Genomic DNA, 21,408 nt, shown 5'->3' with positions numbered 1-21,408 from the left:
TGTTCAACTCCCCCCTACCTACAGGCACATTAAATGAAAAGCTGGGCAGAGACAACCCCTGTGCAATTTAAATTACACTGCACCGGTCAGTGATGAAAAGGAGAGAGAGAGAGAGAGAGAGAGAGAGAGAGAGAGAGAGAGAGAGAGAGAGAGAGAGAGAGAGAGAGAGAGAGAGAGAGAGAGAGAGAGAGAGAGAGAGAGAGAGAGAGAGAGAGAGAGAGAGAGAGCTCAGGAGAAAGTATGGAAGTGTGTGAGATATATGCATGTCAAGAGCGGATGTGTGAGTGTCCATCTATCCATCTAGCTATCTATCGGTCAGCAAAGACTGGTGCTTTCATCTCCTTGAGAAGCTAAGCTTGGAAGGAAACATTCTCAAAACCAGGACATCTTGTCTCCTTAGAGGCAAGCATGGATTTTCAGCAGTAATAAATGTGAAATATTCTGCCACCTAACAAACAAGCCCTCCTTCTCACTCATCATTGGCGCCCCTCCTACCCCCCCTTCTTCTTTCTCCCACACTCTCCCCCATACGCACCGGCGCCTTCTTCCCCTCTGTTCCCACCATCTTCAGGATTTAAAAAGGAGGATGAGTCCAGTTCTGCATGATGCGGTACAGTTTCATTTGCACTGTATAAATTATGAATCATGTCGGTGTCACTCATAATCTGACAGAAATTGTAATTTCATGGATTAGGCCGCGTATGCCGAATTCATAAGAGCTGTGTGTCATTTAACCATTCCACACAACTCTGTTGTGGATGGCTGGTTATCCGTGTAATACCTGTAGGCCAATCATCATGACTCACAAAATGAAATGGTATCTATATCAGCTTTCGTGGGCAACGATTACACAGACCAAATATCTTCAGATGGGTAAACCGTCCCTTATTGTAGAGATTGTGTTTAGTTAACGCTAGGCAGTGAAAGCTAGCCTATGATCAAATATAATACCTGCATGCCGATTGGTCAGATGTGTGATGCTGAATGCTGATTGGTCAGCAGGCATGCTAACTTCTTACTCCTCTGTTTTGTGCCAGGTATGCAGTGATTAAAGTGGGCCGGAGCTACCCGGATCCCGACACCGGCACTTCCCCTCCTCCCCCAAGTCAACCGGAGCTGAGATCCGGCACTCTGTAGACAGGAGTAATTTCAACCTTTTTGTCACAGTAAAATTTAAAACAAAAAACATGATGCAGCCAATTCACAAGCATTACAAAATAAATCGCAAATAAAGTCGTTCTTCTATTTTTATACTACTTTACTTTTTCTAAAAGTTTGAATGATATCGCGTCCTCACGTGACCCGCACCTGCCTGCTGTCTGGCTTCACCAGACTTGACATCAAAAGAGACTGGCTTCACACTCACGGGTCAGGGTCAGTTCACCGCACCAGGCAGACAAGACTCGAGAGAGCGTCAACCTGCTACCTGCACTATTATCTTGGATTGGGGGGCATAAAGAGTGAGTATCTTCAGTGTATTTCCAATAGTATTTCCAATAGTTTTGTCTAGCTCTGCTGTGGTTTTCATTCAAGCAACTAACGTCAGCGAACGTAACATTAGCTAGCAAGCCAACTAACTATCTTCCACCCGGTAACGTTGCTAGCTAGTTGCTGACGTTGCTGGCTAGTTGTTTGAATGCTGCTAGGCAAGCTAACTATCGGTAGTGTCTGGTAACGTTACCGGTAGCTAGCTAGTTATGTTTGTCCAACCTTAGCTCTGGCCATGCAATATTTTCATTCAAATAACTAACTAGCTAGCAAACGTTAGCTACCGGTAGCTATTATTAGCTTGTTTCAGCATTCAATTTTTATTGCTGAAAAACTGGTTTGTTTTATATTATGATTGGAATTGGAACATTAAATGTTGTGATGACTATTAGTAAATTCATGAAGTCTGTTCAGTGGCACTTTCAACTAATACAAAAGACTGATTAAAATGCATTTCATTTTTTAAATTGAACATGTAGCCAGTGATTTATTGAGTATGTAGTGTGTGTGTGTGTGCATGTGCTCGTAGGGTTAATTTCCTGATTTGAGACGCAGTATTGGGGCCGACTATCACTCCCGCACTTTTGCCCACCTCTCTAATACAGAGATCCCCCACTTACCAAATCCCACTTTAACCCCTGCAGGTATGTACCAAGTTTGTTTTGCAGCCAGCTCCAGGTTTCCCAATTACACTCAAAGTATGCCCTCTCAGAAACAAGAGTGAGTGTGAAACCACTCCTTCTTTTTCAGAAGTGCAGCCGCAGGCCTCGTCCCCAAGGCCTCACAGAGAGACCAAGGGGGCAGTCACAACTACATGGAAAATTGAAGGAGATTGGATGAGAATAAGGGGAGGACTGAACAAACGGACTGTGAAAATCAAACTGAGGGACACAGATTAAAAGTTGGAAGGGATAACCCACCACCCCCCCTCCCCTGCCCAAGGGATAACCCCCCCCCCACACGCACACAAACACACACTCTGGGGCACCCCACCTCCCTGCTCACATGGAATGAAAACAAAATTGTTCACAGGTTCAGAGTGAAAGCACCATATGCTGAACTGGGTCGTGGACCATAGGCGGCGGGGCAGAAATAGGACAGACCTAATAACAGAGTCTGTTGTGAAAACAAAGTACCAGCAGTTTTTAAGTTTTCGGTGAACTTTCGGTACCTTAGCATGCCAAGCATGAAAGCAACGCCTGACAAACAATATCTCTCTGTTGCCATAGCAATCTATGAATGGCCAGTGCCTGTGGCAGTGACAAGCAGATGCTGGGAAAGACATGGCACGCTCATAAAAATCCAACGCTCTGCCGAAAGCCTGTTATTACTGCTATCGTTCTTGATTTGCATAATTAAACCTACTTGCCTGTTGAAAGAATAAAAACCCTCTCCTCTAAAAAGCTGTTTTCTCAATGAGAGGGAGGACGAGGAGCGCTCCGGCAAGGTAAGAAGACGAAGGTGCACTCCGCTGACCTGTCGGTGACATGACATGAGTGTGGCACGGCAAATTACTAGCAAGACCAGCTGTTAAATCAGATTTGATAAGACCCTATGTCCTGCAGATAAGCCGTATCTTTCTGTCCGGGCACGAGGGAGACTGCTGACTGATGTGACACGTCATTGCTAGGGCTTCTCTTTGCTGAATATACAACTGGCCATGACAAACAGACAGAGAGACAGATAGATTGAGAGGGAGAAAGAGAGAAAAGTATAAACTGTAATGACTGCGCTGGTGTGAAAAGTTGTTTTCCTGTAAGACCACTGCATTTCTTCATTGACCTCCACAACAATGAGGACTAGTGCCGGCCAATTACAGTTCACCGTTGAGAAATACAAAGGAGGGAGAAAAAAAATGGGAGCAGCTCAGAGAAATAAGAAATCCTGGAGAACCTCGGGGCTAACGCTAACTCAGGCCAGCTTAGGTCACATGACAGCTCCTGAAGCCAAGCGCTTGAATCAAGCCAATAGGGAGCCTCTATAAAGCACAGTTTTTCACTCCGAGACCAGGCAGCCAGAAACTGAGACACAACACACCACCGCACTATGACACAGCATTTTACAAGACTTTGATGAATCATTTAATTTAGCTAAGCTGCTGTGGCTTTGCACTGAGTTGACAGAACGCATCTACTTTTTCGCATACGGCCGGAAAAACAAACGGAACGCGTTGCTGTCGGAGTCTTACCTCGACTAGATGTGGGGTGGGATTGAAGCCGCACATGTTGCACACCTGGGCATGGCACTGTGTACAGGTGTTGTAATTGGGCGGCTCTGCAGTGTTGCCAACGTTGAGGTTTGTCTTGCAGAGAGGACAGCAAATCTTGGGCTTGGAGGAGAAGTCCTGGTGAGCCTGCTTCTGCTGCTGCTGCTGCTGTTGCTGCTGCTGCAGTTGTTGTTGCTGTTGCTGCTGCTGCAGTTGCAGTTGTTGTTGTTGCTGTTGTTGTTGTTGTTGTTGTTGTTGTTGAAGGGGTCCATGGGGTCCTTGTTGAGCAGGGTGATGTTGTCCTGGGGGTTTTCCAGCCCCAGTCCCCAGACCTTGTGTCCCTCCAGGTTTGGGGGCCGGTTTGGGAGGCTGTTGCTGGGGTTGAGCAGTCTCTGATATGAGAGTACTGGCCTGGTTGAGCAGAGAAGCACCAAAGCCAAAGAGCTTCCCAAATGTCTGCTCTGGAGGTGGGGGCTGCCGTGACGGAGAGCTCCCCGCGCTGCGGGTCTGATCCTGGCGTGGATGATGGGGTTGGTGGGCGGGGGAGCTGTGGGACAGGTCAGGTTGGGATGGGGCCTTGGCCATGCCAGGGAGAGGAACTGCCCCAGGGGGCAGCTTAACCTGTTGCTGGCCTGGGCCAGCTGGACCAGTCTGTTTGTTAGCGGCAGGCGTTTTGTGGGGCTGCGTTGGAGGTTGCTGCTGAGGCGAGGTCTGTGTTTGGGGCTGGGTTTGGGCCTGTGTCTGGGGATCAGGCTGAGTGGAAGGATCTGGTTTGGCCGGTTGAGAAGGAGAGTGTAACTGCTGCTGACTCTTGGAGCGTGGCGTGGTCATGTCCATCCCCAAAGCTCTCTGCATCTGACAGTTCAGACATAGCCACTCCTGGATCTGTGGGGAGAAAATGTCCGCAACAAAGTTACTGAGTGATATTTCACTTTCACTACACCACAAGCATTCTACAAAAGTTTGCTTGACATTGTACAATCATAAGGAACAACAAGATAACGTTTGATAATAGGGCAAATAATCTTAGGTATTGGTTAACAACCAACAACCATAATGCAAAATATGTTGCTGAGGAAGTTTAGTGGTATTTCTGCATGATATTGTTCCTGGAAAACAACGTTCCTGATTGAAGAACGAAACATGGGTGAGCAGATATCTGGATTTCTTCAATAAAACAAGTCGCCTTTTCCCAATAGTCTGACTTTTAAGAGCCTCTGACACCCCTCACAGTTTCTCTCTTTCTTTCATACTTTCTTACTGTCTCTCACACATGCTGTCTTTCCTCATCAACCTTTCTCCCTCTTTCCCTCTCAGCCGTCCTCGTCTGCATCTTCCTTTCCCATTCCAATTCATCTGCCCTCCTTCCTCTGTTTCCCCCCGCTGACATCAATTCTTTTTACTGTCTTCCTTCACAGCTCCATCTTCATCATCTCCTCACCCTGGTCTCACTGTTCCACACATGCACATGAGAAGGTGGAAGTGAGCTGGAGGCCTCAGTGGTGGCACATGGCCACATTGCAGTAATTGGCATCCCAGTGCTTTGACAGCTGCTGCACTACCATGGCTGTTTTAGACTCTTGGTCATTACATAAGGTCATGAATGGCTTAGCTGAGAGAGAGAGAGAGAGAGAGAGAGAGAGAGAGAGAGAGAGAGAGAGAGAGAGAGAGAGAGAGAGAGAGAGAGAGAGAGAGAGAGAGAGAGAGAGAGAGAGAGAGAGAGAGAGAGAGAGAGAGAGAGAGAGAGAGATTGTGTGTGGTGAAGGGGGTGCAGTGGGAGGGAAGGAGGGTGAAGATCACAAAGATAAGGTGGGAAGGGAAGGCTGAGGACGCAGAGGGGTGTGGTGCCCACCTCTGTTCCTGTCCTTTACACCTCACACCGCGTTTACACTTGGTTTTAAAATGCGTTCTTTGCGATCGGATCACAAGTGGACAGCGCTAAATACAAGTGTAAACGACCACCAAAACGTTTTGTGAACCGGTTACTCAAACCACTTGCCGAGGTGGTCTGGGACGCATTTGGCCAAGTGTAAACCAGGTGTTAGATTTGACATCTCTGCAGGCCTATCTATGACTGCAGCGTATTGACAAACACAGGCCATTTTTGTGGAGCGTTCATTCAAAGCCTTCTACTCCACCTGAATAGCATACATCAGCGGTGGCTAACCATGTGCCATGGAGAGCCATGTGTATGCAGGTTTTCATTCCAACCCGACTCCACACCAGGGGATTTCACTGATACATTCTTTGGTTGAAGGGTTGCTAATCAGTGAACTCACCTGGTGTGGCGTCCAGCTGGAATGAAAACCTGCATACACATGGCTCTCCATGGCACATGGTTAGCCACCCCTGGCATACACCTTTGTTTTGGTTCCCCTACCCCCTTTTTTCTCTCCCCAATTTTATCCGGCCAATTACCCAACTCTTCCAAGCCATCCTGGTCGCTGCTCCACCCCCCCTGCCGATCCGGGGGGGGGGCGCTGCAGACTACCACATGTCTCCTCCGATACATGTGGAGTCACCAGCCACTTCTTTTCACCGGACAGTGAGGAGTTTCGCCAGGGGGACGTAGTGCGCGGGAGGATCACGCTATTCCCCCCAGTTCCCCCTCCCCCCTGAACAGGCACCCTGACCAACCAGAGGAGGCGCTAGTGCAGCGACCAGGGCACATACCCACATCCGGCGTCCCACCTGCAGACACGGCCAATTGTGTCTGTAGGGACGCCCGACCAAGCAGGAGGTAACACAGGGATTCCAACTGGCGATCCCCATGTTGGTAAGCAACGGAATAGACCGCCATGCCACCCGGACGCCCGAATAGCATACATCTTTTAAGATGGAGACACAAGAAGGAGCCACAGTCTACCCACAGTGTACAGGTCTACAAACACAAACATACACAAATTGCTAAAAAATCAGAATATCTGACACATGGCGGGGCCTTTGATGAGAACAACATGGGTTAGCTCATGCAGAGCTGTTAAGCATTTCCCTTTGACATTAATGCTGAAACACAGACAATATCTTGTGTGCTAGTCCAGATCCCGAAGGCTGTATACGTTATATCACCTGCGGTAATCACATTATTCAGCATCTGCTGAAACATCTGATCCTTTCATTGGTCCGTGTGTTAGCTGGTCCATTTCAAACCTGCCCTGTGTCACATTTTCCCCATAAGACTTCAAAATTTCCACCATGACCCAACATCAAATGTCAGGTTCACAGCGTCACCTCCTACCTAATAAAAAGGACGTTATATTCATAAAAGTGTCTTTTTTGAGACAGTAGCTCATCCATCAAACATGACGACTCATAGTTTTTGGGTTTGAGAAATTAGTACAAAATAGCTAACGTTATCTAGAACTGAGCCAGTTTCTTGTTTAATGACACCCCCTTTTTGGCCTTTCTCTATTGCCGTCTATGTTGTTGTACAATTTCATGTATAAGATTACATAATGTATGCTGCAAAACTAAACTGCACAACTTGGTTAGCCAAGATTGTTTGCGAACACTGGCTTTCTCATCGTGGGGAAAGGGAAGGCACTGAAGTGCCTCAGATATTCAAACAAATTCTGGCCCCTGTGGACATAATTATAAAACCAACACAAATGAAATTTCTTTTTTGCATTGTGCTAATTATTTGGCTGCGACTCCACTGATTAATGAGATGGTGCATTCATAGCAGAGCCTGTCACAGGATGACATCCCCCCCCCATGTGAACCCATTGTGGTAACTGCTGAGCTGACAGGTAAGCAAGCCTGTCTGCCTATCAGCTTAAATGTCTTTCAGTCAATCAGTCAGTCACTCAGTCAGTTAGATAAATATACAGACAGACAAAGTCAGTCCCAGGCTTGGCAGGATCTTAGCCTTGTGCTTGGCCCCCTGCCGATCCTCTACATAAAGATGACAGGGTTTTTACTGTCAGTCACAGAAACAGAGAGGGTGGGATGGGAGATGAACCCTAGGGGACAGTCAGGAGTAAGTGGGTACCAGAAAATAAAAAAAAAATAAATCCCAACACCTAGCTAGAATTGACACCTTCATACAATCAGATCTTCATCAGGCTCACGATGGGGAATTCCTTTCTTTCTTGTTACTGTTTTCCTTGATCTCTTTCCAGTTAAGATAATCGCATTAGTCCTTATGAATTGGGGGAAAAAAAGCAGCTGAAGGGAGAGCAAGCCGCTATTTATCAATTTCACTGTTTCTCTGCTTCCCTCCGCCTCATCTCTGTCTCATCTCTCGCTGCTTCCCTTGTTGTAAGGCAATCATGTGGATCTTTATGAAACCTGATCTGTATCGTGGAGAAAAAAAATCAAGCATGCAGCACACTCTGTCTCTTACCCTCCTCCTCTATCATTTCTGTTACACGCTCCATCTTGTTCTCCTTCACCCATCTTTATCTCTCCTCCTTTCCCCCACCTCGTTCTGCAACTCTTCCTTTCTCTCCTCTCTCCCCTGCATTCACAGCTCATCTATGCATATTGATGGATTTCCTCCGAGCCTTTCTTCCGCTCTACTGTATGGATTCAATCCACACTTTAGCTCGTCGTGAATATGGCTTAGGTAGGTGCGGTGCACACATTACACTTCACACACACACACACGCACACACAAAATTATATATATATACTACCGTTCAAAAGTTTGGGATCACCCAAACAATGTTGTGTTTTCCATGAAAAGTCACACTTATTCACCACCATATGTTGTGAAATGAATAGAAAATAGAGTCAAGACATTGACAAGGTTAGAAATAATGATTTGTATTTGAAATAAGATTTTTTTTACATCAAACTTTGCTTTCGTCAAAGAATCCTCCATTTGCAGCAATTACAGCATTGCAGACCTTTGGCATTCTAGCTGTTAATTTGTTGAGGTAATCTGGAGAAATTGCACCCCACGCTTCCAGAAGCAGCTCCCACAAGTTGGATTGGTTGGATGGGCACTTCTTGCGTACCATACGGTCAAGCTGCTCCCACAACAGCTCAATGGGGTTCAGATCTGGTGACTGCGCTGGCCACTCCATTACCGATAGAATACCAGCTGCCTGCTTCTGCTCTAAATAGTTCTTGCACAATTTGGAGGTGTGTTTAGGGTCATTGTCCTGTTGTAGGATGAAATTGGCTCCAATCAAGCGCTGTCCACTGGGTCTGGCATGGCGTCGCAAAATGGAGTGATAGCCTTCCTTATTCAGAATCCCTTTTACCCTGTACAAATCTCCCACCTTACCAGCACCAAAGCAACCCCAGACCATCACATTACCTCCACCATGCTTAACAGATGGCGTCAGGCATTCTTCCAGCATCTTTTCATTTGTTCTGCGTCTCACAAACGTTCTTCTTTGTGATCCAAACACCTCAAACTTGGATTCATCCGTCCACAACACTTGTTTCCAGTCTTCCTCTGTCCAATGTCTGTGTTCTTTTGCCCATCTTAATCTTTTTCTTTTATTGGTCAGTCTCAGATATGGCTTTTTCTTTGCCACTCTGCCCTGAAGCCCAGAATCCCGCAGCCGCCTCTTCACTGTAGATGTTGACACTGGTGTTTTGCGGGTACTATTTAATGAAGATGCCAGTTGGGGACCTGTGAGGCGTCTGTTTCTCAAACTAGAGACTCTAATGTACTTATCTTGTACCATTAGAACACTGGAGTGATAGTTGCTTGAAATGGGCCTCTATACACCTATGTAGATATTGCACCAAAAACCAGACATTTGCAGCTAGAATAGTCATTTACCACATTAGCAATGTATAGAGTGTATTTCTTTAAAGTTAAGACTAGTTTAAAGTTATCTTCATTTAAAAGTACAGTGCTTTTCCTTCAAAAATATGGACATTTCAATGTGATCCCAAACCTTTGAACGGTAGTGTATATGTGTGTGTGTGTGTGTGTGTGTGTGTGTGTGTGTGTGTGTGTGTGTGTGTGTGTGTGTATATACCCTCTCACCCCTTTTTTCAGGTGGTGTGTGTCTTCTTCATGCTCAGGTCCTCTACAAGAGGTCTGGGAGTTTGAAGGTTCTGTGCAGTACCTTAGTTGTTCCTAAGACTGCACTCTTCTGGTGAGAGACCTCACATATTGTTCCTGGAATCTGCTGGAGCCACTCTCCCAGTGGGGGGTCACAGCTCCTAGTGCTCCTATTACCACTGGGACTACAGTGGATTTCGCCTTCCACATCCGATCTAGTTCTTCCTTAAGCCCTTGGTATTTCTCTAGCTTCTCATGCTCTTTCTTCCTGATGTTGCCGTCACTCGGGATGTTACATTGATCGCTATTGCTGTCTTCTGTTCCTTGTCGGACACCACAATGTCTGGTTGTTATCCAGCACCTGCTTGTCAGTTTGGAACTTGAAGTCCCACAGGATCTTAGCTCTGCCATTCTCAGCCACCTTTGGTGGTATCTCCCATTTGGACTTGGGGACTTCCAGCCTGTATTCAGTACAGATCTACCTGTACACTATCCCAGCCACTTGGTTATGCCTTTCAGTGTACGCTATCCCAGCTACCATTTTATATAAGTGCTTCACTGAGTCTTGCCGGGTGTGGTAGACACCTGCCTCAACCAATCTGGTGCTGAGTGCCTGTTCTTGTGCTGTTATGATCAGAGCCTCTGTGCTGTCCTTCAGTCCAGTCTTTTCTAGCCTCTGGTAGGATTTCTCTATCAGCCACGTCTTCTATCTGTCAATGGTACATCCCATGGAGGGTCTTAGTCTTCCATGATACCGCCTCTTCTTCTTCCTCCCCACTCTCTATCATCTGCTGCCTGAGGTACTCCCTCAGCAGTTCGTCCTGGGGGGGGGGGGCGCCCTCTTTCTGATGTACTTGTGAATGTTCCTTGTTTCATCCTGGATAGTGGCTCTGAAATTCACTAACCCTCGGACCCCATCTTTTCGCTCATCGTACAGTCTGAGGCTGCTGGGTGGAACCCTCTGTGCATTGTGAGGAGTTTCCATGTCCTGATATCTGTGGCCTTTACCTTCTTCTTTGGCCAGCTTATTATTCCAGCTGGGTATCTGATGACTGGTAGGGCATACATGTTGATGGCTTGGATCTTGTTCTTTCCATTGAGCTGGCTCCTCAGGACTGGCCTAACTCTCTGGAGGTATTTGGCTTTTTAGCTGACCTCCTTGCTGCTTTCTCATGGTTTCCATTTGCCTGTGGAATACCTAGGTACTTGTAACTGTCCTGTATGTCTGTTATCCTGCCATCTGGTAATTCAACCCTTCAGTGCTCACCACCATTCCTCTTTTTGCTACCATTTGACAGCATTTGTCCAGTCTGAATAACTTCCCGATGTCGTCACTTTAGATCCTGGTGAGGTGGATCAGCAAGTCAATGTCTCGCTCATTCCTGGCATACAGCTTGATGTCATCCATGTATAGGAGGTGGCTGATGGTAACTCCACTTCTGAACCTGTATCCATATCCACTCTTGGTGATGATCTGACTGAGGGCATTCAGGCCTATGCAGAAAAGCAGCGGCGATAGTGCATCACCTTGCTATATACCACATTTGATGGTTACCTATATGATTGTCTTTGAGTTGGCCTCTAGTGTTGTTTTCCACTGCTCCATTGAGTTCTTGATGAAGGCTATCAGTGTCCTGTTGGCTTTGTATATCTGTGTATTTGCGTATTGCCAAGCACTCCACTAACCATGTGTGGGGCATTGAATCGTAGGCTTTCTTGTAGTCAATCCAGGCTGTGCTTAGGTTAGTTTTTCTGGTCATAGTCTTGGGTGACTGCTCTATCAATCAGTAGCTGATGCTTTGGGCCTCTGGTGTCGTTCCCAATTCCTTTCTGAGTTTCGCTCATGCATTGACTCATGTACACATTCAACATAGCTGCTATGATGCCTGACAGGATCTTTCATGTTGTAGAGAGGCAGGTTATCGGCCAGTAGTTTGAAGGTGTTGTACCCTTGTGGGGATGCTTCATGATCTGTATTGTTCTCCCCTGTGTTAGCCAATCAGGGTGAGACCCTGATGTTAGCAGCTGGTTCATCTGTGTCACCAGGCATTCATGGAGTGCCGCTAGCTTCTTCAACCAATAGACGTGAACTATATCAGGGTCTGGTGCAGTCCAGCTCTTCATGCTTGAGATTCGTCATTGAATGTCTGCCACTGTGATGATTATTGGTTCTTGTTCTGGGATAACGTTGTGGTCTGCTCTTAGGTCCACCAGACACTGTGCATTGATGTTGCATGATGCCTCCTTTTCCCATATATCCTTCCAGTATCGTTTGGTCTCTGCTCTAGGTGGGTCCTATGTTGTTCCCTTGTTACTCTGCAGCTGGGAGTACACATTGGATGGTTCTTTGAGGAACAGGTTATTTACTCTTTTGGCTTCTGCTTCTCTAGTGTATCTCTTCAGCCTGGTGGCCAGGGTTGTGATCCTTTTGTTTGGCAGTTTCCAGAGGCTCTGGAAACTGCCAGTGTGGCAGTAGTAAAAAGTACAGAAGTAGCTGCCTCTGGTTGTACTTCTTCAACCAGGGCCTGTCTTTCATCACACCTTTCTGCATATCTTTTAACTGGCTAACATCTCTCCGTTGACCTTGGTTTCCAGCCTTCTCTTCCATGGAGGGTACTGTTGGTGACCTGTGTTCTTAATCCTGTATCCAAGCATCTCCAGGATTATGGCTGCAGTAGCATATACAAGCTCATCGGTCTCTGTTATGGTAGCAGTCGAGACATTGCTTAAGGCTGTGTTTCACATCCAAAAGCAGGCTATGTGATGGTACTTTGTCACTGAGCCGTGGAAGCTGAGCCTGGGGGTTGACTCCCTTTAGTCTGACCATGATCTCATTTGAACCTCAGGAGCTTCAGCTGTCATGGCTATTAGGATTGTTTCAGATAGTTGGAGTATGTCCTCATGTATCTCTGTATAGATATCTTGTTGGAACCTCTCCATCTCAAGTTCAAGTTCAACTTTATTGTCATATCTTTAGAATACAATGAAATTCTTCTGCAATGGCTCTCTTTGCCTTAACACAAGGGACACAAGGACAAAGAACACAAGGACACGCCATCCCAAAAATGGACTATGTACGTAGTGAGTTCATACATTATATACAAAATATACAGTACATAATAACATAATAAGGTGCATATGGGTGCATCAGCTGTTCAGCAATCTGACTCCTTGTGGAAAGAAATTATCACTGAGACAGGTGGTGTGTGATGTGATGCTCCGGTAGCATTTGTTTAGATGGAAGGAGCGAGAATAGAATATGAGTGGGGGGGTTGGTGTCCTTAATTATGTTTTGGGCTTTCCTTTTGCAGCAATTGGTGTAAATATAATTAGGCTGTGATAGTTCCATGCCAATGATTTTTGCTGCTGTCTCTACAGTCCTTAACAGCAGTCTGCAGTACTGAATCAGGTTGTCAAACCACACTGTGATTCAGCCTGTTAAGACACTCTCCATGGTACTGCCATAAAAGTTCATAAGAGTTTTGGTACTCATAGCAAAACGCTTGAGATGCCTCAGAAAATACAATCTCTACTGTGCCCTCTTCAGGATGCAATTGGTGTTGAGGGAGCAATTGCAAGTTGTAACAGTAGCTTCCTTCTATTGATGCTCGAGCATTGAGCCACTAGCTGCTTCTGAGTCAGTGTGGAAGTAGGTCTCCTACTGGTTCACAGTTACCACATATGCTTCATAAAGCCCCTCTCCTGGGGTCTGTTGTTATAGTAGCATTCTAACAGTTCCAAGTAGCATTCTAAAAGTTCCAGATTCTCGGTCCTTGTCCATGAATGTCTTATTCTAGTAGCCCATTTCTCATGAGGTTTTCCTGGTTCCTCAACACCTGATGTGGACCTTGTTAACCCGGGCAACATCTGAGCTGGTATGACCATTCGTGTTACTGTCAGTCATGTCTGAGGTAGGTGGCTTGTATAGCATTAGGAGTTTAAGCCACAGACTCTTACTGGAGACTAATTGCAACTGGGGTTTGAACCCCTGGTTTCTGGCGTGAAAGCCAGCGTTCTTACATACTGAGTTTATATATATATATATATATATATATATATATATATATATATATATATATATATATATATACACATATATATACACATATATATACACATATATATATATACACACACACACACACATACATACACAAACACACACACACACACACACATATATATATATATATATATATATATATATATATATATAAAACTTTGTTAAAAGAAAAAAGAAACACTCAATGGTAGGGAAAGTGTTCAAGAAATAAGGAGCAAAATAATCCAGTGAGTCAAGTAAATTCTTTATGAGACAGCACAAGCCTGTTTCATGCCATAAGCAATCATCAGCTGTCAATAAATAAATAGATGATTGCTTATGGCATGAAACAGGCTTGTACTGTCATATAAAGAATTTACTTGACCCACTGGATTATATACGCACGAGTGTGTGTGTGTGTGTGTATGTGTGTGTGTGTGTGTGTGTGTGTGAGCACTTGTACAAACACAAAACAAACACAAAAACAAATGCATAAATGCCACATGGCATAAATGTGTTTTTGCCATGTACAACTTATCACAGCATTTTTACCTCATCCAGTATCCCACAGTGGAGAGTGAGTGTAAAGATGACAGAAAGACAGAGGAAAGAAACACTACATGATAGAGGTCCCAAGCTGGAACTCAAGCCCACAATGCCACAAGACTGAGTGATACGTGCCTCTTCTAGCAGAGCCAACAGGACACCATGAAGCACTGTGGCTTTATAGAAAAACAAAGATGCGCAACCAGAAATAGAATCCTGAGCAGCAAGGATCCACAGAGATCCTGGATGTAGATCAAATAATCCAAACATATCACTTGTCATCCTCCACACACAAATAGAGTCCTGAAAGCACATTACATTCTCTGTATCAGGCAGATGTACAACCAGCCTTGCTTCTCGCTAGTCTGTTGTCACAGAATGAAACCGTTTTTGCCAGACATCACATAGTCTACCATTGACCAAGGTAAACAAACAACAGCAAGAAGATGGCTAATCAGACAAAGGTAAGGACACATCTCTGAGATCTCAGTGCAGTGTCATCGTGCAGCATATAGAGCTGCTAAGCACCGCAGTTTGGGAATAAGGATGCTTCAAATGCAGTTGTTTATCAACTTGTTTCAATTTGGATCAAAAGACATCCCAATGACCCCCCCCTCGCAACACAGTCAGTCATCAAAACAGATATATTCAAAAACACATTGTCAACCAAGACAAGTCATACATCAGCAATAATGGTTTCTGTGTGAATAATAGGGATACATTTTAAGCGTCAGCTGGAATCCAGCGGTCTTGGTGGCTATTGTGCGGGGAGGGACAGTTGTCGAGAAAATCGAAGGACAGCAAGGACAACAGTAGACTAATAGCAGGTGCAGTCCAGAACAACAAGGTTAATGTACACTCACTGGCCACTTTATTAGGTACACCTTGCTAGTACCGGGTTGGACCCCCTTTTGCCTTCAGAACTGCCTTAATCCTTCGTGGCATAGATTCAACAAGGTACTGGAAACATTCCTCAGAGAGTTTGGTCCATATTGACATGATAGCATCACGCAGTTGCTGCAGATTTGTCGGCTGCACATCCATGATGCAAATCTCCCAGTCCACCACATCCCAAAGGCGCTCTATTGGATTGAGATCTGGTAACTGTGGAGGCCATTTGAGTACAGTGAACTCATTGTCATGTTCAAGAAACCAGTCTGAGATGATTCGAGCTTTATGACATGGCGCGTTATCCTACTGGAAGTAGCCATCAGAAGATGGGAACACTCTGGTCATAAAGGGATGGACATGGTCAGCAACAATACTCAGGTTGGCTGTGGCATTGACATGATGCTCAATTGGTACTAAGGGGCCCAAAGTGTGCCAAGAAAATATCCCCCACACCATTACACCACCACCACCACCATCCTAAACCGTTGATACAAGGCAGGATGGATCCATGCTTTCATGTTGTTGACGCCAAATTCTGACCCTACCATCCGAATGTCGCAGCAGAAATCGAGACTCATCAGACCAGGCAACGTTTTTCCAATCTTCTATTGTCCAATTTTGGTGAGCCTGTGCGAATTGTAGCCTCAGTTTCCTGTTCTTAGCTGACAGGAGTGGCACCCGGTGTGGTCTTCTGCTGCTGTAGCCCATCTGCCTCAAGGTTCGACGTGTTGTGCGTTCAGAGATGCTCTTCTGCATACCTCGGTTGTAATGAGTGGTTATTTGAGTTACTGTTGCCTTTCTATCAGCTCGAACCAGTCTGGCCATTCTCCTCTGACCTCTGGCATCAACAAGGCATTTTTGCCCACAGAACTGTCGCTCACTGGATATTTTCTCTTTTTCGGACCATTCTCTGTAAACCCTAGAGATGGTTGTGCGTGAAAATCCCAGTAGATCAGCAGTTTCTGAAATACTCAGACCAGCCCGTCTGGCACCAACAACCATGCCACGTTCAAAGTCACTTAAATCACCTTTCTTCCCCATTCTGATGCTCGGTTTGAACTGCAGCAGATCGTCTTGACCATGTCTACATGCCTAAATGCATTGAGTTGCTGCCATGTGATTGGCTGATTAGAAATTTGCGTTAACGAGCAGTTGGACAGGTGTGCCTAATAAAGTGGCCGGTGAGTGTATATGGTTCATATAGCAAAGACTATATATCGACGACCTGAGTAGGACGCATGACGCAAAACAGCAGGCTAATAGCAGGAGCAGTTTGATGCACTCATGTGCGAGTGACCACAATTTGCAACGCATAACCCACGACGGCAGTGCCGCAGCGCCGTGGGAAGAATAAAATAACATATTTTAGATTGGAGAATCTGCCTGTACCGGTGATATGATAATATCATAATTTGTCTAAGGAAAGGTGAATCAGCTCATCTGGACACAACGTTTATTGACAGAAATGTTTCATCACTCGTGTAAGTGACCTCTTCAGTCTAAACTGACTGCAGGTACCCCCATCCTTATAAACAATACAGTTGCTTAACGACGGAAACCAATGATCAGTTTAATATGCAAATATGGGCATGACCATTAACTATTTGCATATGAAACGTATCGTTGGTTTCAGTCGTTATGCAACTTAGAAAAAGAGTCTTTAAAGACTGAGGCCGAAAGGCCCGAACAAAACTCCTGGTCTACAGAGCTGTTGTTCTCACAACTCTGCTGTATGGCGCAGCATCATGGACCACCTACAGCAGGCACCCGAGAGCCCTGGAACAATACCACCAAAGAGCCTTACGTAAGATCCTGAGGATCAGCTGGAAGGACAGGTGCAGCAACATCAGCATTCTGGGAGAAGCCAACGTGACTAGCATCACCACCACAATAACGCAGCAACAACTCTGATAGACAGGCCATGTCATCCACATGTCCAACACACGTCTCCCAAAACAGATCCTGTACTCCCAGCTCAAGAAATCCATGCAGGAAGGAGCTGCACGTCATGAAATGGAAGGCCACTGTGCCGCAGAGAAAAAGCAACAACACTGCAAGGAGAGAGAAAAAGGTTCAACCACCACCACTTTCCCCTGTCCACACTGCACCAAAGCATGTGGATTGCAGATCGGCCTCTACAGCCATCTGAAGACCCACGAGTAGACATCCCAGTGGAGAGGATAGTCATACTTGTTCGAGTGACCGCCGATGATGATGAGCTGCTTGTAAGACCCAGCTACGAGGTAAAAATGTATGAGAATATGTTGTTTCGCACGTCACTGGAGGGAACTTGGGCAGATCGCGACATCTTTGACAAGCTGGACAGTAAAATGCACAAAGAGGGACTAAGTTGGGAAAACTGCATCTTCCGGTGTACAGATGGAGCTGGAGCTATGCAGGGGATAAGAAAGGGACTAAAAGCCAGTGTTTTGGAAGTCGTTCTGCATCTGAAATTTTCCCACTGCATTATCCATAGAGAGGTCCTAGCTAGTAAGAACCTCGGGCCAGAACTCTGCGGTGTTCTCCAAATAGCAGTTAAAATGGTTAACTTCATAAAATCCCGGCCAGTGCAACCCAGACTGTTCACCACACTGCCATGAAATGGGATCTGACCATGAATCTCTACTGTTTTACACAGAGGTCTGATGGCTTTCCCGGAGTAAAGTATTGACCAGACTGTTTGAACTGCGTGAAGAGGTCCGTATCCTCCGATCAGATCGTGGTTCTTACCTCGCTGACCCTCTGACTGACCCGAAGTGGGTTGATAGCCTTGCATATTTGGCAGGCATTTTTGACAATTTGCACTGTCTAAACGTGTCCCTCCAAGGCCCAAACACAAACCTCCTTTCTCTATCTGACAAGGTTACAGCATTTAAAAGGAAGCTGGAGTGATGGGCCATCCAAGTCAAGGAGGGCAGGTTGAGATGTTCCTTGATCTCGAGGACTTTATGGACAGTTATGACATAAGCATCCAAACAATGGAAGGAGTTGTTGCCGCTCACCTCAGAAGCCTGCTAGAAAGTTTCAACAGATACTTCCCAAAAGATGACACACCACAGAGATACGACTGACTGGATACGCCAGCCTTTCGGGTGTGCAACACCTGTCGTCAGAACTGGAGGATGCCCTGTTGGACCTCTCTTCTGACCGCACATTACAGACTGCTTTCACATCACGCACACTGGAAGAATTCTGGCTGTGGAATGCTCAGGACTATCAAAAGCTGCGATTGGGGTGTCCGGGTAGCGGAGCGGTCTATTCCACTGCCTACCAACACGGGATCACTGGTTCGAATCCTTGTGTTACCTCCGGCTTGGTCGGGCATCCCTACAGACACAATTGACCGTGTCTGTGGGAAGTCGGATGAGGGTATTTGTCCTGGTCGCTGCACTAGCGCCTCCTCTGGTCGGTCGGGGCGCCCCCCCTCGGCTTGGCAGAGAGGGGGTGGAGCAGCGACCGGGACGGCTTGGGGTGATTGGCCGAATGCAATTGGGGAGAAAAAGGGAAATTAAGAAAGAAAAAAAAGCTGCGATGGATGTACTTATTCCTTTTGGCTCTACATATTCTTGTGAAAAGACATTTTCCACACTGACATTCACCAAGAACAAATACAGACCACGGCTCGTCAGAGCTGAAGATGCTTTTCATGTGGCAGTCTCCAACATAAAACCAAGAATACATCTGCTTTTTTCCAAATAAGCGGGTCCAGCCATCCCACTAAAATGTGTAAGGGTAAGTGCATGACGTCCCCGCTACGTATCAAAAAAAAAAGAATGAACTGATTGATAATAGGCAACAAGCCTCTAAATGGAAGTCTGTCAAAAACTTGAGTTAACAGACAGACTCTCCATTATTACAGGAAAATGTACTGAATAAACTGATAAAAACAGAAGAGGTGTAAACAGACATGAAAACAGCTCTTAAACCAAGCCCTGTAAGACCATACGGGTATATACTCTGTTCTTATACTTGTTAACAGGCCCATTTACCTCAGTACTATGAGAGTGTATTTCTATCTATAATTGTTCTTTTAGGCCTAAAGCAGACATGTTGATGGTTGACTATGACAGTGCCAATAAATCTAAAAAAAAAAAAAATTCAAGCCAAAGCCGAATTAGTTGTTTTTGTCTGTGGGCAAAGCAATAGTCTTCCTGTGAGTTTGGTAGCCTTCATGTGTTATATGACAGTAATCCCTGAACAGTCTCAGGCAGACAGTTTATGAGTGATCAATGTGTTTGCATTGGGGTGTTATGAGTTAAATGTCCCAGTGCTATGGGGGAGGTGGGCACCAACCTGATTATTCTGGGGGGGGGGGGGTCGTGACTCGAAAAGGGTGTTAATCACTGATCTAGTGGACTGAAAACCTACCTTTTTGGGGGGGGGGGTCTCCCTTTTTCTCCCCAATTGTATCCGGCCAATTACCCCACTCTTCCAAGCCATCCCGGTCACTGCTCCACCCCCTCTGCCAATCCGGGGGAGGGGGGAGGGCTGCAGACTACCACGTGTCCTCCGATACATGTGGAGTGGCCAGCCACTTCTTTTCACCTGACAGTGAGGAGTTTCGCAAGGGGGACGTAGTGCGTGGGAGGATCACGCTATTCCCCGCAGTACCCCCTCCCCCTTGAACAGGCGCCCCGACTTACCAGAGGAGGCGCTAGTGCAGTGACCAGGACACATACCCACATCTGGCTTCCCACCTGCAGACACGGCCAATTCTGTCTGTAGGGATGCCCTACCAAACCAGAGGTAACAGGGGGATTCAAGCCGGCAATCCCTGTGTTGGTAGGCAACAGAATAGACCGCCACGCCATCCGGACGCCACCAACCTACCTTTCCACGAAGGCTTATGGTCTGTAGTCTTTTAATCTTTGTTTTAATCTTCTTTTTTTTATCTAGTGTAAAGCGTCCTTGGGTTCCTTGAAAGGTGCTATACAAACCTAAATTGTTGTTGCTGTTGTTGTAGAGGTATTTCTCAATTTCACAAGGCTGAAAAAGGTTTGCAAATAGTCGTAAACTGCATGAAATAGTTGAGTGCAATGTGATAATTAATTGATCCCCAGAGGAGAAATTTCATTTCCACCAAAAGGAAAGAAATCATTTTAATTTTCCCTCCTATACGTGCCAGTTCCAAACGCTTTATTTCTCATTTGTAAGGTCAGTTTCATCAGCGTGTGAGAACATTTGCAAAGCTTTGATTTTAAGATATGATTTTTACTGTGCTATGAAATGCAGCTCCACAGAATATCAGGAATGTGACGTTTTACCTTTTCATTAGTTGTTGTTGAACAAGTTTATGCATCATAATATTAACATGCACAGCCAATGAGACATTTTTGGCAAGTGCTGGACTGACCAGAAAACAAAATTCTGTAGACTAACAGCTCCTGTTTCCAAGCTTTCATGAAACCCCCCCCCCCAAAAAAAAAGTGACTTATCAAGCCATAATGGTCTTTCCAAGACAATATTATATTGGTGTCAACATTCTCATTATACTAAAAGTAAGCCATCAAAGAAGTTTTAAGGATTTATCCTGTATCTGTCTTATATTGTTGTTCAAAGGTTTTTATCTAGTCTTTTTCAATATTGTAGATTCATCCTCATCATCATCAGTTCTGTAACCTATGGAGGTCATAGGAGCACAGCTGATGCCTCAACAAGTCTCTTCCACCATTCCCTATCCACCGCAGCTCTCCCCACCTCCAGTACGCTCATCTGCAGCCATTCTCTGATATTTACCCAGGTTTTTCTCGGTCTCCCTCTCTTCCTAGCCCCTTCTACCAGGCCCTGCAGGATGTCCTTTGCAAGTGTCCTTTCAATTCGGAAAACATGCCCGAACCAGTTTATTTTTACCATTGTCAGTAAACTATCATGGCAAATAGCTTCCTTAACTCTGTTCAGCACTTCAGCCTTGGTGAGGTGGGCTGTGTGTGGGATTTGCAGCATTCTTCTGTATGCTCCAAGTTCAAAGGCTTGTATTTTTTTCTCCATAGCTTTTGTTAGGGTCCAGGATTCTGCACCGTATAGAAGAGTTGCTATTACGATGGTGCGGAGCAGTTGCATTTTTGACTTCATTCCAAGTTTTTTTTATCTTTCCAGATCGCGTTGAGCTTGGTCATTGCGCCTGTTGCGATGGCGATTCTGCTCCTAATGTCTTTTTCTAATTGTAATCTAATTGCAGATTAGGTAAGTTCAAATGAATCTCTGTGCTCTTATGCAGAAATCTGTCCTTTTTTGAAGTTAACCCTTCTGTGCTGTGAAGGCGAGAGA

The 21,408-nt window shown here is 45.6% G+C and overlaps 1 protein-coding gene across 1 annotated transcript in view; it reads right to left on the bottom strand.

The window, feature by feature from the left end:
• The window catches only part of bsnb (bassoon (presynaptic cytomatrix protein) b), an 88,432-nt gene that overhangs the window by 43,696 nt on the left and 23,328 nt on the right, over positions 1-21,408 (bottom strand). The window contains exons 3-4 of the mRNA XM_056274013.1: positions 3,939-4,579; positions 3,677-3,839 (exon numbers count right to left, since the gene is read on the bottom strand). Of these exons, the coding sequence (XP_056129988.1) occupies positions 3,677-3,839; positions 3,939-4,579 (804 nt within the window). The remainder of the gene's footprint in view (positions 1-3,676; positions 3,840-3,938; positions 4,580-21,408) is intronic.

This window comes from Lampris incognitus, chromosome 2 (genome assembly GCF_029633865.1).
Source record: "Lampris incognitus isolate fLamInc1 chromosome 2, fLamInc1.hap2, whole genome shotgun sequence".
In the NCBI taxonomy this organism is placed as follows: domain Eukaryota; kingdom Metazoa; phylum Chordata; class Actinopteri; order Lampriformes; family Lampridae; genus Lampris; species Lampris incognitus.
Note: the sequence above shows the minus strand (reverse complement) of the source record. Positions and strands in the feature narration are given on the sequence as shown.